We start from the raw sequence: 16,385 nt of genomic DNA, 5'->3' as shown, positions 1-16,385 counted from the left end.
GTCTAAAAATCCCATTATGGCTATGCCTTTATGTTTGAATCACCTTTAATATTTTAGAGCATATTATTAATTGTTAATTATTATTAACATAAATGATTGTATAACCAGATACTTGTATCTAAGGAATACTTTTTTTTTTTAAGTTTTTTTAATTTATTTGTTGGCGAGAGAAAGAGCATGAGGAGGGGGAGTGGCAGGCAAAAGGAGAGGCAGGCTCCTCGCTAAGCAAGGAGCCCAATGCGGGACTCAATCCCAGGACCTTGGGATCATGACCTGAGCTGAAGGAAGAGGCTTAACTGACTGAGCCACCCAGGTGATCCTGAGGAAATACTTCTGAATATGAGGTTCTCCTTCTCAAGCCAGACTCTGTGCCCACAAGGCCATATCTCATGCTAAAGAGGATGAGAACCTCTGCCTCCAGTTTCCAGGCACTGAGGGAAGCATACGTCTTCACACGTAGTTTGGAGAAGCTTAGAAGCAGGCAGTTACTGTGCTCCTGTTCGGTATGTGGCTTGAGTGATGCTGATACATAGACATCACTTCACTGGCAGTGCTGCTGTGCTGAGGCGAGTAGAAGCAGGCAGGCAGGATTCCCTCAGGTAAAAACTGCATTTGCGGTATTTGTGAGGGAACCAGGAAGAGAATTCAAATCCCAAATGACTGTACAACTCTTTTTTGTTTTGTTTTGTTTTTTGACTATGCATCTCTTACTTTAAAGTAACCAGGTAAACAGGTTGAATAAATTAAGACAGGTTGATTCAGTGACCTATTCCATGGTCATTAAAAATAATGTAAAAAAAAAAAATGAGTAAATGTGGAAAAAAATCAGGTACAGACAATATAGTGTGACTCCTTTGTGTTTTAAAAAAAAGAAAGATGCCTCCTAGCATATGAATGCCACAAAAACAGATAAAGATAGGGAATTTAATTGTAGCTCCAGTAGGGAATGGGCTGGGGACTCTTACCTCTCCATACTATTGAGTTTTCTAACCATGTGCAAGCCAGGCTCTCCACTTTTGCCATGGACAGTGTGGTGGAGAGATTTCCAGAATGGTGACCTACTGCAGCATGGGTCAGTTCTCCCTTTTTCTTGTGTTCTGTGAGGGAAAACAGGACTCTTTGCAGACTGCCCTAGCTAGGTAACCTGTACTGTAGCTTTCAGCATCATGAAGGGTTGTAACTCGTGCCCCAGCACAGACAGCTAGCACTGGGAAAGGCCATGTGGTTTTTCCCACGATTTTCCAAGTTTCTTCTCTTCTAGGGTGTTGCTTTACTATTGAAGGAATTAAGAAAGCAGACCTTGCACTTGTGCAGACAAGAATCACGCCTGTCTTTTGCACAGGTAGCAGGTACATTGAGCTTTAGGAGTGTCACAGAGGTCTAGCCCCCTCTTTGCGAGGACTCTGTTTAAACACTGAGCAGGTGCCCCCTCTGCACCCCCATGCCAGCATTAGTCAGGGCAGGCTGGGAGCTTTGTGCCTGAGTCACTCCTGCAGGCCGCTAGGCGTTCAAATCCTGCCTTGCACATCCCGGTTCAGTCTTCCCGTTCACAGAAACCTCGTTGATACCCCCAACTCACAGACGGTTGCTGTTTTACAGAGTAGAATTCATCAGATTTAAGTCCTCCTGCTCTAACTACAGTTTGACATCTGGGTCATGAGTCTAGACCCTCACTGCATACAGGGTCCTTTAGGGGTCTGGCTTGAGGAAAGAAGACTTTAAAGGGACCAGTGTGAGTGAAATAGTGCCGGGAGTCGGACAGCGTTCCAGTTCTCTTTGCACCATGGGGAATCCAGCGTGGCAGACCAAGTTCAGCTGAGGGCTCTGGTGTCCACATTATGCCTCGCAAGCCCTGCACTGTTGGCTGAGCCGCACAGGGAGTGTGTTGGGAAGAGATGCCTTTGTCAAACGTTTTGAACTGTTCTCTTCCGTGGGTCAGAGCTTCACAGCCTCTTTCCTGGCTTTGCTGTTCACTAGGGGTGGCAGAGGATGTTCCTGAGCACGTTGAGGTCTGACCTCCGGTATTATTCTGCATTCTGGCCCCAGTTTATCAGACCCGCTCTTTTGTTGGTTATATTCCATGAACGAGGGGTTCACGTGTGCTGTCGTTGATAGTCTTTATATGTAATTGCTGTAGATGCTCCAGAGTCAGGGTGCAGCTTTTCTTTGAGCAGTTTAACTAGTGAATTCAGCAGCAAAGTGACAAGAAATGGTTCCCCAGCCAAGAGAGGTCATGTTCATCCTCTTACTGTCCAGATTCTCTGCTCACAATAGTAGTCAGTGAGAGGTGCTGCTGGGCACGGCACCCTGGGCACGCAGCATTTTCGTGTCAGGTCACAGTGTAGAAAGTCTTCTCAGGACGCCAGGGCGGCTTAATTGGTTAAGTGTCCCCCTGCATTCGGGTCATGGTCCCAGGTTCCTGGAATCAAGCCCCACTTTGGGTTCCCTGCTCAGCTTCTCCCTCTCCTTCTGTGTTCCCCTGCTTGTGCTTTCTCTCTCTCTGTCAGATAAATAAAATCTTGAAAAGAACAGTCTTCTCTCATTTAGAAAAAATGAAAGAGCTTTTTTGCACAGAGAAAAAGGAAAAAGACCCACAATATCAGCTTTTGTCTTTTGTGTTCAGCTGCCTGATGTTGCAGTGTTTGTTCTTGACATGCATACGTAAACCAGACTTCGAAGACACAAGTTGTTTTGGCTTTTCACTACAATTACCGCTTGTTCCTCCTGTCTTGACTTCTGGTGTTCCTCAATGATTCTGATATCTCTTATATGGAAAGAGTGGCTCCTGTGGCTTGCCATTTACACACTTTAGGGCTCTCTTTATACTTTAAAAAAAGAAGAGGGAGAGGACTGTCACTAACCTCTTGGGGGATTTGCAGAAAACCATTTTAGCAAAAGGTAGATTTCTCATTGTTTCTTTAAGTTCATTGTAATAAAAGAAATCTAATTCAGGAAAAAAAAAAACATTTCCTAACCATGTGTATTTTTTGCCCATTTCAGTAGGACCTCTCTGGGGATTTGGGGTACTGTTTTTTTTTGTTTTTTTTTTTGTATTTTATTTAAAATAAACCTCAGCATACAAAAATCAAGTCACTCTGTAATAAAATTTGGAAGAGTATTCAGTATTTAGATATCTCTCTTGGCTTCTTCCTAGTTGGGATGTTAACGCTTTATCAGATAAGAAAGCTTAGAAGAACCCTCAGAACCTAGTAGGAACACATCAGAAATGGACATCGGGCAGACCAGAGGTAGTAGTGCAAAGGATTAGAGATGCCCCCACCTTTCCCATGGCTTTTAGTTTCCCATGGAAATTAGTCACTACACATAGAGACTGCCGAGTTTCTAGTTCACAGAGATCTAGAACCTTGAGGAGTTAGGTAGAAAAGAGCAATTTTATGCTTTTGATAACCATAAATAATGAGAAATAAGATAGAGTAGTGGAATGACCTTAATCTCAGAAAAGGAACATCTGTGCTTTCTTATGGTTGCTCATGCCTGTGGCGGGAGGGAGGGAGAGAGAGAGAGAGAGAGAGAGAGAGAGAGGTGTGTCTGTGTGTGTGTTTAAAACAGTGGAAAGGAGAAGATAGCTGAGGTACTTTGTTGGGGATAGCTAAGGCCAGTGGCTCTGTACTCAGTGTGCTGCTGGTGGAGATAAGTCTGCATTATATTGCATGTTACTATAAATGCTTTCTAAGAACATGTGTTTGTTTTTCACCAGGTTGGCTTATTTGGACGTCTTCACACTTTTGAAGTAAGAGGGACGCCCATGGCAACTCGACTGTTGCTCTGCGAGCATGCGGAGAAGTTATCAGCTGCCATTGTTCTCAAGAACTACCACTCGAGGCTCTCTGACCTGGTGAACACAGCAATAATGATTGCTTTAAACAAGAGGGACTGTGAAATCCCATCCAACCTGACGCCTGCAGATGTCTTTTTTAGAGAAGTAAGAGGAGTTTTTTGCCTTTAATGTGCCTTCGTAGAGCCCTGCCATTTGCTGATCATGCCTCGAACAGGGAAAAGATTGAGGACAAAAAAATCTCATTGAAATTTTAAATAGGACTCCGTATTTATTTATTACATTCCCTGTAAATTAGAGCTCGCAAAATTGACTGTTTTCTACTGTCTGCTGAGTGTTTTCCTTTTGCTTCTCCAAAGCCACTGTTGATGCTGCCCCAGAGGGCAACTTGTCAGTGGGTTTCTGTGCCTTCCTGTTGTCTTTGCTAACAGGGAGACACCATCAGGTTGGGAGTGCTTATCTCTTGTTATTTTTTCTGTTACTCCCCCAGCTTCATTCCTTCCCTGCTTCCACTGCGGTTGGCTGTGCCTTCTGTCAGAGACTACGGCTTCTCACTGGCTGCTGTCCACGTGTCCTGTAACTCCTTCCGCCCAGGGTCCCTTCATGCCTGGGCTTAATAGGGGCTGCCTGTTGCTAGCCCTGGATGCAGCGCCTTCCTGTAGATCCTCTGACCCTGGCCGCACCACCCTAAGCTGTCCCTTCACTAGACTCAGCTACTGCTAGGATCCTGCTAGCTACCTTGCTTTTAAAATCAGATTTGTTTTCAAAGGAAAAGAAAACCCTGCTGTGAACTTCAGAGGGAGAAGAGATTAAGACCTTGGCCAGCTGGTGCAGCTGACCATTGTGATAATAGTATACAGCTCTTATTCTTGTGTGACTTTACCACCTCATGAAGGGGCAGGGAGACTTTCCTCTCTTCCTGTAAGGATGGTGACACTAATGGTTCGAGCTCTTCCCCTATAGCTCTGCAGTTTGAGATTGTTCTTTTACCGGTGGGGACTATTCATTCTGTTTGGTGAGTCTGTTTTTTACTTCCTTCCTGTTACATTCTAGCTGTAATCTAGCATCTAGCGGGCTATGCCAAGAAGTCTTTTTTTTCTTCTTAATATAGTGGACCCTTGAACAACATGTGAGCCCCCTTGCACAGCGGAAAATCTGTGTAACTTCAAAAACTTAACTACTAATAGCTTACTGTTGACCAGAAGCCTTACCAGTCATCAATAACACACATTTTATGTGTTATATACAGTATTATATACTCATGCTTATAATAAAGGAAATGTTAAAATTTACAAAGGAAGAGAAAATAAATTCACAGTATTGAATTCACATACTGTAGGTATCAAAAAAAATTTGTGCATCAGTGGACCCATGCAGTTTAAACCTGTCTTATTTAAGGGTCAACTATGTTTCATGTACTGTAACCTAAAAATAATTTAAGATGCTGAACTAGGTTCAGGTTTTCTGTTGATTCCAAATGTATTTAGTTCTAAGACTGCCTTGTTCTTGTATATTTGGATTAGTTTTTTCCCTAAGGATATAAGGCAAAGCACTTTTTTGTTTTATTTTTTTATTTTTCAAATTTAGGAAATATCTCCAAAATCTGAATGAAGAAAAACAGTTCACCTCAAATTTCATGATCTAACCAGTCTGAAAGGAATGTATGCAAAGCCCTCACTCTCCTACCCCCAGTCAAGCTTACAGACAAAACTCACAGGTGTCTGCACTTGGCCCTAACTCTCTGTTGTGTAGGAAGGGGAGGAGAGTGATGGTGTCAGAAATAGAAGTGGGCAAAGAAGGGCTACAGAGAAGGTCACCTACGAGTTGGATAAGAGTGCTATTTGGGAGGGAGAGGTTATGTGATGTGGAGCTGTTCGAAGAGGTGGGGACTATCCCGAAAACCCTGCAGGAGGACCGTCCACGGTAACTGTTGGGTGTGTCAGGTGTCAGGGTCAGTCCAGGTAAAGGTCAAAATGTCTTGGGGTGCTGGGGAGTTGGGAATAGTGAAGAATGCATGCCAAGGTCTCAGACAGTGAAGTACATGGTGGAGGGTGGGATGGTGGGGAAGAGGGTGTATGGATTGAGGACAGTGGGGTGGATAGCGATGACTACGTCATTGATCATTCTGAGATCCTGAACAAGTCTGGAAGAGCCATCTAGCTTGTTGGCCGGAAGGATGGGAGAAAGGTTTCCATGTATTTAAGGAAAGGGATTTGGAAATGAGGGGTTGTAAGCCTCTTAAGGCCTCACGTTTGAGAGGCTATTGGGGTTTGAAGGGAAAAGGTAGGAGGATCCTTAAGGTGTATAGATTCCTTTCACAAACTGTTGTCACTTTTGTGTTCTTTTTTGGTCCTTGTTCATATGTAATTTTACATGGCAAAGCAAATTTTTAAAAAAATTATTAGCAAATTATTTGAAAGAACTGAGTAAGAGCCTGGTTCCATTTTCTGTTTTTGGATCTAAGTGGAAAGCATGCTAGGTGATTCACTATACCTGCATTTTCCAGTTAACTTGGTGGGGGGAGAATCTGGAAATTATCAGTTGGATATATAATTCATGAGTAGCACCTTAGGAATATGATAGAACAAAACCAAAAATGTGATTGGTTCTTCAAAAGAATGCTCCATATGGAAAATGGTAATGTTTAAGACTCTATGTCATCATTTATCTTAATTCCTCATGATGTTTCCTGGTCTTGTTTCCTTTGGGGTGTAGTTTTGAATCCTAGGGTTCCATAGAGTTAACTGCCTAAGAGACAGACTGTTGGGTCCCCATATGAATAGTGTTTGAAACCACTGAGTATGCATATCACGTGGTGAGGATGTTGAGCAAGTGTTTTGACATTTTATTTGCTTTTATATATACTTTTTAAGATTTTATTTATTTGTCAGAGAGAGAGAGCGCAATCAGGAGGAGCAGCAGAGGCAGAAGGAGAAGCAGTCTCCCGCTGAGCAAGGAGCCGGATGCAGGGCTTGATCCCAGGACCCTGGGATCATGACACTTAACCATCTGAGCCACCAGGCATCCCTGCCTTTTTATCTTCTGCTTTTTTTATGTCATACATGCCTTCTTACCATTTTCCTATTAACAGTATTAAGAACTCCTTGCATTTAATCTTAGAAATTAAATGAGCCAAAAGTCTCTTGCTGGGGCTATTAGGATGCCTTGACTAACACCTGAAGTAGAAAAGGAAGAATGGTTTAAAAGACGATTTTGGGGGGAAGGGGCACATTTTGCATGTTTTGTTCCTTCAGCTAGTTTGTAAGCTTAAGGGCAGCAAACCTTACTTGTTATTTCTGTACATGCTCAATGCTATACAAACTCTAAATGTATTAAGTAAATATTCACTTAATAAAGGGGGGGAAGTTTGGGGTGCCTGGGTGGCTTAGTGGGTTAAGCCTCTGCCTTCAGCTCAGGTCATGGGATTGAGCCCTGCATCAGGATCTCTGCTCAACAGGGAGCCTGTCCCCCCCACCCCCCCGCCCGCTCTGTCTGCCTCTCTACCTACTTGTGATCTCTCTGTCAAATAAATAAATAAAATCTTTAAAAATAAATAAAATACAGGGGGGTGTTTAACTGTGGGCTGAAACTGGAAACAGGTGTTTCAGTGCTTAAAGAACATTTTGGCTTCATTATCTTCATATGTTAATAATGACAAAAAAATTAGAAAAGAACAGAAGTTACATACATTTGACTCTTTTTTTTTTTTTTTTTAAGATTTATTTATTTATTTATTTGACAGATAGAGATCACAAGTAGGCAGAGAAGCAGGCAGAGAGAGAAAGGAGGAAGCTGGCTCCCTGCTGAGCGGAGAGCCCGATGTGGGGCTCGATCCCAGAACCCTGGGATTATGACCCGAGCCAAAGGCAGAGGCTTTAACCCACTGAGCCACCCAGGTGCCCCACATACATTTGACTCTTGAACAATATGGAGGCTTAAGGGTGCTAACCTCCCACACAGAGTGTTTTAAAAATCATAAAGGAGAAATTTACTGTATCGGGAAACATCCACGTGTAAGTGGACTCATGCGGTTCAAACCTTTTTGTTCAAGGATCCCTTGAACATTATTTTCTCTTTCTATTTCCTTTTAAATTTATTTTCACCATCCACTGTTTTATTCTGGCTAATGAGCTGAGGTAATCCTTGATGAGAAAAGCCCCTTGACTATATTCTGGACAGTTGTAATTACTACGCATTGCCATAATTTTTGTTTAATTTTTGTATTGCCTTTTCTGTACTTCCCCAGGTGTCCCAGGTAGACACTGTCTGTGAGTGCTTGCTAGAGCATGAGGAGCAGGTCTTAAAGGATACATCATTGGAATCCGTTGAATGGGCTGAGGTGGTCATCAATGTGAACAGTATTCTTAAGGTATAAAACTACGGTGAAGATTTCAGCAAATCAAAGACCAGAGTGTGGATAAAAGAGAAAGTGGCTTCCATATTCCTAGTCTGTATTGCCAGTAATTTATAAGCGTTTAGCATTTAATTCCAAAAATTTAGGAAAATACCAGTCATTTTATTAATCACCCAAACATTTTGAATGTTTGCCTTGTGCATTAGTGTCTATGTTCCTGAGTCGTGTTTGGTAGAACAAACCTTTTATCTGGAGAAGGATGGATATATCATTGCAAATGTATAAATGTTATACTATTTAAATAAATCACTCAAAACCTTTATATTACTTTATATTACTGATGAAAATGTTCCATTTAGTCTTAGCTAATGGTCTTTATAGCAATGGTTCTCCTACTTCGGCTGTTATAGTTTTCCAGAATTGAAGTTAAATTTCAAATATACAAAGAACTAAAAAGTAATTTTGCAGACCTGTGCTAAGTATTTTTTGGTATTAATAGACTTTGATATTTCAAATTACCTTTAAAAATACCAGGATTCATCACTTTCTACATATGCTAACATGTTTTTTTTTTCTAGGACATGCTACAAGCTGCTAGTCATTATCGACAAAATAGAAACTCCTTATATAGAAGAGAAGAACTACCAGAACAAGAACCTGAATATGTTCCTTGGACAGGTGAGATTTCTAGCACCGAGCCCAAATACACTGATTTATTATTAACAGTGACTCAAAATATATTCCTAATGGCCCATTTTTGGAAGCTATATTACTCCATTAGTGTAGGTTTATAAGTGAAATGAAAAATAAGTGCTGTCTCCAGAATGAGCAGTTCTTGTGAAAATTGCTTTATTCCCTTGAATAATTTATAGATCTCTCCATGGTGTATCTCACTAGTACTTACTATGCATCCACTAGATTTTATTTTTTAAGTAATTGCTACTACCCCCAACGAGGGACTTGAACATATGACCCCAGGATCAAGAGTCGCATGCTCCAGTGACTGAGGCAGCCAGGCACCCCATGTCTACTAGATTTTAGGGCATATAGTTATTCAAAGAAGCACGTCCTGGTTCTGGAGGTGTTGACTCTATTTAATGTTGATTTAATACAAAAAAGTATGTGGAGCAGTATTAAAGGGATTTAGAAGGAAGAAGGATCATGTTTACCTGGCTTTGTTGAGGAAGTCTCCCATGGAGAAGATGGGATTTGAGCAGCACAGAGAGGTATCTATCAACTGAAACCCTGTTTGATTTCTTTTTCCAGCAGCAGTGAGGTGATAGATTTTAGGTAGTTGGCCTTTCTCAGCCAGTGTAGAGCCCTTACTTACCGTATTAATTTGTGTGATTTCACAGCAACAAGTGGTCCTTCAGGCATCCGAACAGTAATAGAACGCCAGCATGGGATTGTCCTGAAAGTGGTTTATCCTCAGGCAGACAGCAACCTCCGAAACATTCTGACAGAACAGCTGGTAGCCCTGATTGATTGCTTCCTGGATGGTTATGTTTCCCAGCTGAAGTCTCTGGACCGATCTGGTGATCAAGAAAGATACAACAGTCTGGAGATCGAGTACCTCCAGAAGAGATCAGATCTCTTATCTCCACTTCGTAAGTACATGGTATTTAGCGAGGGCCATGGGTCTTCGAATTTGCAGAACGGATGAAGGAGTCAGATCATTAATGCAGGGTGTTCAGTGTACTGTCATTTACCCAACCGTAACCGAGGACTTAATGCATATATGTACAGCTTCCTGTGTTCCTTTGTTCAGCCTTGCTTTCAATACTTCCTAGGTACAAGTACCATGCTGAAGAGGATTTGAAAAGGTAAATTAGCAACAAATGGAGACTGTCCTCCAAGCTTGTCATCTGAGACCTTTACACAAATGACTAGTCTGCCCAGTAGAGCACGATGAGGGCTGTTAGAGGGCGCAGCTAGGAGAGTATGGCTGTTCAGCAAAGGACACATTCTTTTCATAGCTAGAATGAGGAAGAGGGTCTTGTACACACAGGAAGGGCATAGCCTCCTAGGTAGGTAGGAACAAGCAGTGGATTAAATTTGTGTCTTTAATGAATTTATGTGGATTATGAAACTGAATGCCAGTAACTGGAATGGTTTCTATTCCATTAATTGTTTTTAGAGTATGGTATGAGTTAAAGGTAAAATTTCAAGTAATATTTTTTTCATCATATATTAAGTTTTCACTAACAGGATTTTTTTTTCCATCTGTTCTCATTTTTATAGTCACACTAGGCCAGTACCCATGGGCTGCTTCATTAGCAGAAAAGTACTGTGACTTTGATATCTTAGTACAGATGTGTGAGCAGACCGACAACCAGACCAGACTCCAGCGCTACATGACCCAATTTGCTGATCAGGTAATGAACACTGAGGACGTAGGCAGTAGATTGTGTAGTTGGTTTTACCATTTCAAATGTTGGGTTTTTAGGAAGATGCTGTTAACTTAGATACTAATTTGTACATTATGTTTCTTTGTAAGTTGGCAGACAATTCCAAATATTACTGAAAGATTCTTTGACCTTTGAACAAAGTGTTAAAACTCTCATTTCCGTTCTGGTATTTCTAGTTATAATTAAAAGTACTTGGGTAGACGAATATTGGGAGAGTTTTAAAACTTTGAAAAAATTTCATGGGAGCACAGGATCCTACAGCTTTTGGAGAGCTCAGCTTTTCTCAATGACATAATGCTTTTTTTTTTTTTAAAGTTCTCATTATGACAATGTTTAGGTGAATTTTAGTTGCTCCTTAAAGCCACTTTATTCAGTCAGTTGATATTCATGTAAAAACTGATTTTTTTCCTACTATAAAAGTGACATTGTATAAAATTCGGAAAACGTCTATAAAATAGAAAATTTTAAGTCACTCACAATTTCACCACCCAGAGAGAACCCTTTTTAACATTTGGTTTGTATTGTTCTAGTGTTCATACTCTATAACATTGTAGACAAACATGTTTCACCAATTGCTTGTTTCCCTTAATACATCACTGATATTTGTCCTTATCATCAACTCTTTCACAACCATGTTTTTGATGGTGTTAATAGTATATTGTGAACTGGGCGTAACTTAGAATATTTGACTAGGGTCTAGTAAATACTTTGCGCCCATCATGATTTTTTTTTTTAATATTTTATTTATTTATTTGACAGAGAGAGAGGTCACAAGTAGGCAGAGAGGCAGGCAGAGAGAGAGGGAGAAACAGGCTCCCCACTGAGCAGAGAGCCCGATGCGGGGCTCGATCCCAGGACCCTGAGATCATGACCCGAGCCGAAGGCAGAGACTTAAACCACTGAGCCACCCAGGCGCCCGGCCCATCATGATTTTTATTCTTTTTTTTTTTAAAGATTTTATTTATTTATTTGACAGAGAGAGATCACAAGTAGTCAGAGAGGTAGGCAGAGAGAAAGGGGGGAAAGCAGGCTCCCTGCTGAGCAGAGAGCCCGATGTGGGGCTGGATCCCAGGTCCCTGAGATCATGACCTGAGCTGAAGGCAGAGGCTTAACCCCTGAGCCACCCAGACGCCCCATGATTTTTATTCTTTTTGTGGACTCTAATCCTGTGTTGACATTTTCCATCCATTTTTGCATTCATTTATTTTCTTTAATGTGTTTAGTAGTTATTTAAAAATCCTTCCATGCTACCTCCAAAATCTGATCATTCTCCGGTCTGTTCTATTGTCTTCTTACTAGTCATATTTTTCTGCTTTTTATGTCTTGTAATTTTTTTGTTTTATTTTGGATATTCTGTATTAAAGAAACTTAAAGATGGAAATGAATGCTCTTTTTATTTGGGGAGGCAAAGAGGATGAGAGGTCACTCAATTCATCGAGAATAGGGGTGGGCCAAGGCTTGGTTGTGGCTTTGTTAACATTCATTTCATTTCCAGTTTTGAAGTCTTGTGGGACTGGTGTGTTTGTCGCAGAGTTCCCTCTGTAGTGGAAACATCTCTTACATACTGTGTAGGACATTTTGGTCTTCCTTTCCAACCCTAGCCTTCCGTACTACCCAGCATTCAGCAAACGTCTGGTGGGAAAAACCAGCTCGGCACTGAGGGCCTCTCTAGATTCTTATTTATCAAGCACACCTGCATGGCCTTCTGACACAGAATTCAACCCTGAAGAATCTTTCGATCTGCACTGTCACTTAGAACTTTCTGTAACATTGGCGATCTTACTCATATAGTCTAAGATAGGGCATAGGGCCATTGGGCACTTGAAATGTGGCTAGTGTGACTGAGGAACTGAATTTTAAAATTTTAATTAAGTTTAAACAGCTGTATGTAGCCAGTGGCTACCATACCACACCATGCACATCTAAAGTTTATGTGATCTTGTGCAAGATCCTCTTCTTGAATCTGAATTCCCCATTTATGAAATGAGGTGACTTAAGGTTTTTTTAGGACTTTACCACATAGAAAATCTAAGTGTTTAAAGATTTCTGTTCTGCAATCTAAGACCTTTGAAAAAAAATTAATATTTTAATATAGAAATGTACTTTTAAAAATTATATTACTGAATATTATTGGATTCTTTGTCCTACTATTTGTAGAATTTTTCAGACTTTCTGTTCCGTTGGTATCTGGAGAAAGGAAAGCGAGGCAAATTATTATCTCAGCCCATTTCTCAGCATGGAGAGTTGGCGAATTTTTTGCAGGCTCATGAACATCTCAGCTGGTTACATGAAATTAACAGCCAAGAATTAGAAAAGGTAAGAGCAATTGAGTTACACTGAGCAGACTTAGGCAGTTTTTTACTTGATTAGTGTAGTTTAGTGATTAGAATACTATTTAGAGATTATTCTGTTTTCTTAAAGATTTTATTTATTTATTTGACAGAGAGGGACCCAGCGAGAGAGGGAACATAAGCAGAGGGAGTGGGAGAGGGAGAAGCAGGCTTCCCGCTGAGCAGGGAGCCCAATGCGGGACTCGATCCCAGGACCCTGGGATCATGACACAAGCCGAAAGCAGACTCTTAGCCACGCAGGTGCCCCTAGAGATTATTTGAAATATGTATCTCTTATTCTCTGACATAATTTGAGTAAACTGTTCTTTTTTATTTATGGTAGTGTTGCCATTACTTTTAATGTCTCAATAAAAAAAGTATCTTTTGTGATTTGACTACTATTACAGTAAAGTACAAAAATTTTATTAATGTGTAAAGAACAGTCTATTGCCTTTTTTTGTAATGAAAATGTTCAAGTTATGAGTAAAAATAGTACAAGAATTAATTTTAAAGTTTTTCCTTGGCAAGTTGTTCAACTGAATATATAGTTATTATGGAACAGATGTTTTATACGTGTTTCTTTTCCCAGTAATTAGTGTGGCTGGTTGATATTTTATTGAGTGGTTACTCCTGGTATCCGCTACCGATCAGTTTTAGGTTTGCTGGTATTGGATCTGATCTTTCATTCGTATCGGGGGAAAACAGTTTTGTTTTCAACTTAAATTAGTACACAGAATCTTACCACTTTTCATATTTTGTTTATTGTAGGCTCATGCAACACTTCTGGGTTTGGCAAACATGGAAACTCATTACTTTGCAAAGAAGAAAACGCTTCTTGGTTTGAGTAAATTGGCTGCATTGGCTTCAGACTTTTCAGAGGATATACTGCAGGAAAAAATTGAAGGTAAAAGAAAGGATTTGAACATCAGTCATGCTATCAGTGAACTTAGTGCATTCCTATTATCATAAAATAGGGTTCCTTAGACACAGAATCTGCCTCTCCTTTATGAAGAGTGGTTTCTGTTCAGTGTTGTTAGACACTTACTCAAGTATGTATTTTTTGGGATTCTGTTTTTTAGAGAAAATTTGTATGTTAATTAAGAATTCCTAAGAAGGTTGTTATATGATTTGAAGAGTGCTCTGAGTACCCTTAGTGACTCGTATCCTAAGAACAGGAAGAACTGCAAAGAAGTCTTGGCCTTTACTCAGTGGGTTTTATTATAGATAGTTGTAATTTTGAAGCTACTAGTTTCAGAATTCAAAACTTTTTGGCATCATAATTGTATACAATTATTTTGTTATATTGTAGGTTGAGAAATTGATTGGATATATTGTTATGTTTGAGAACCAAGGGGAAGGGAGATGAAATCTGGAAGGAGGACGAGGAAGAACCCTGTACTGCGTTTGAATCGGAGATAATCAGATGGAGTCAGGATTGTTTAAAATTAAAGTTTTTCTGTACCCCAGGAGCATAAGTATGCCTAGTCCTGTACTTTGGCATCTCACTATTTCTCAGTAAAAGGAAATGAGGATATTGAAGAAATGGTCTTGGGAAGTCTTGTTTAGCCAGAAAGCAAGTTCAATGTAGAGATGTCAACACAATAGCCTCCACTGGCCAAGTCTGGGGATAATTTGAACACCAAAAAGAATGGTAGTAAAGCGTTTTATTTCGCCATTTAAAAATGAAAAATCTAGGGCGCCTAGGTGGCTCATTCATTAGGTGTCAGCCTTCAGCTCAGGTCATGATCTCAGGGTCCTGAGATTGAGCCCCACGACAGGCTTCCTGTTCAGGGGAGAGCCTGCTTCTCCCTTTCCCCCTGCTGCTCCCCCTGCTTCTGTAAGGTTGGCTGATAGTCTAACACGGGAAGCCAAATTTTAGCCTGGTCACCAGACTTAGACCATGTTAATCAAATCAGGGTTTTATTTTTTGCTCCCCCATCCACCAGAAATCATTGGAACTCTGGTCACCATCTTGATTTGATCACTTCTTAACTTTTGCTTTCTTAAAACAGTGGGAGTATTTTCAAGTGTCGGTAATTACCTACAGACTGTCATCAGTGTATCTGGATATAGGGAGTAGATTTTTAAAAAATAATTCTGGTTGGGGCGCCTGGGTGGCTCAGTGGGTTAAGCCTCTGCTTTTGGCTCAGGTCATGATCCCAGGGTCCTGGGATCGAGCCCTGCGTCACGCTCTCTGCTCAGCAGGGAGCCTGCTTCCTCCTCTCTCTCTGCCTGCCTCTGCCTACTTGTGATCTCTGTCTGTCAAATAAATAAATAGAATCTTTAAAAAAATAATAATAATTCTGGTTATATGATAATTCCTTATGGAAATTTGTAAATCACCAGGAAAAACACAACAAAAAAATAAATTGTCTATATAATCTCATTGCCTCAGAGATTACTACTGTTACTATTTTGTGTATCCTCCCAGTCTGTTTTTCTAGGTATGGAAATTGCACAAAAATGATTCATGTGATTGTTATAAAATTAGCATCATGTGGAGTGATGTCATTATGAGCATATTTGTGCTTTGGTCACTGTACTTTGCTGTGACCACTGTTTATGAGACTGCATGGCAGTTCTCAGTCCTTTTCCCCTGCAGCCCACCACACTTTCCTGGGCAAAACCTGGGAATGGGCTGCAGCCTTGATAGCTTATCCCAAGTGAGCCTCACCCGGTCACCTCATCCTCTTAAGGTTATCGTTGCTTGTTAGGTTTGGTGCTTCAACTTCCAGATTTTGTTTTTCCTGGAATATACTCATGGTAGCTTTTTTTTTTTTTTTAAATATATTTATTTATTTAACAGAGAGAGCACAAATAGGCAGAGAAGCAGGTAGAGAAAGAGGAAGGGAAAGCAGGCTCCCGCTGAGCAGAGAGCCCGACGTGGGGCTCGATCCCAGGACCCTGAGATCATGCCCTGAGCTGAAGGCAGAGGTTTAACCCACTGAGCCACCCAGGTGCCCCCTCATGGTAGCTTTTAAATAGATCATTTCCCTCAGTGAAAGAGTATATTAGAAACGCTGGTGGGAGTTACTGAGCTAAATAACATGGGACTGGGTGACCCCTGATTTGAGGGACTTGTGCCTCATGAGTAGCCATCTGTTCTGCAACTCCTTCAAGCAGTAGCGTGTGTTTTCATAGCTCTTCTCGCCCCTCCTATTTCTGGTGACTGATTGTTTCTATGATTTGAATCAAGCCATGAATATGTTTTAACATCAGAACTCAAGAGGTAGCAGAAGTAATAACATTTTAAGATCACCAAGTAGTGATGAGATTACCATGAGAGATGCTCTGTTTTGTTTTAATTCAGATTTGTTTTATGATAGAGCAGAAGAGTTTACTGCCCTCCCTGCCTCTTATTCTGAATTCTAGAAATGGCTGAGCAGGAGCGCTTTCTACTGCACCAGGAGACCCTGCCTGAACAGCTGCTGGCGGAGAAACAGCTAAGTCTCAGTGCGATGCCAGTGCTGACTGCCCCTCAGCTCATCAGCGTGCGT

The 16,385-nt window shown here is 40.9% G+C and overlaps 1 protein-coding gene across 1 annotated transcript in view; it reads left to right on the top strand.

Annotated features, from left to right (window-relative positions):
• Window positions 1-16,385, top strand: part of NUP133 (nucleoporin 133) — a 55,063-nt gene that overhangs the window by 30,654 nt on the left and 8,024 nt on the right. Inside the window, exons 15-22 of the mRNA XM_046027082.1 lie at window positions 3,719-3,943; window positions 8,043-8,165; window positions 8,729-8,828; window positions 9,506-9,757; window positions 10,392-10,525; window positions 12,716-12,874; window positions 13,657-13,792; window positions 16,261-16,379. Of these exons, the coding sequence (XP_045883038.1) occupies window positions 3,719-3,943; window positions 8,043-8,165; window positions 8,729-8,828; window positions 9,506-9,757; window positions 10,392-10,525; window positions 12,716-12,874; window positions 13,657-13,792; window positions 16,261-16,379 (1,248 nt within the window). The remainder of the gene's footprint in view (window positions 1-3,718; window positions 3,944-8,042; window positions 8,166-8,728; window positions 8,829-9,505; window positions 9,758-10,391; window positions 10,526-12,715; window positions 12,875-13,656; window positions 13,793-16,260; window positions 16,380-16,385) is intronic.

Source organism: Meles meles, chromosome 13, assembly GCF_922984935.1.
Source record: "Meles meles chromosome 13, mMelMel3.1 paternal haplotype, whole genome shotgun sequence".
NCBI lineage: Eukaryota > Metazoa > Chordata > Mammalia > Carnivora > Mustelidae > Meles > Meles meles.
This window is presented reverse-complemented; position numbering and strand designations above follow the sequence as displayed.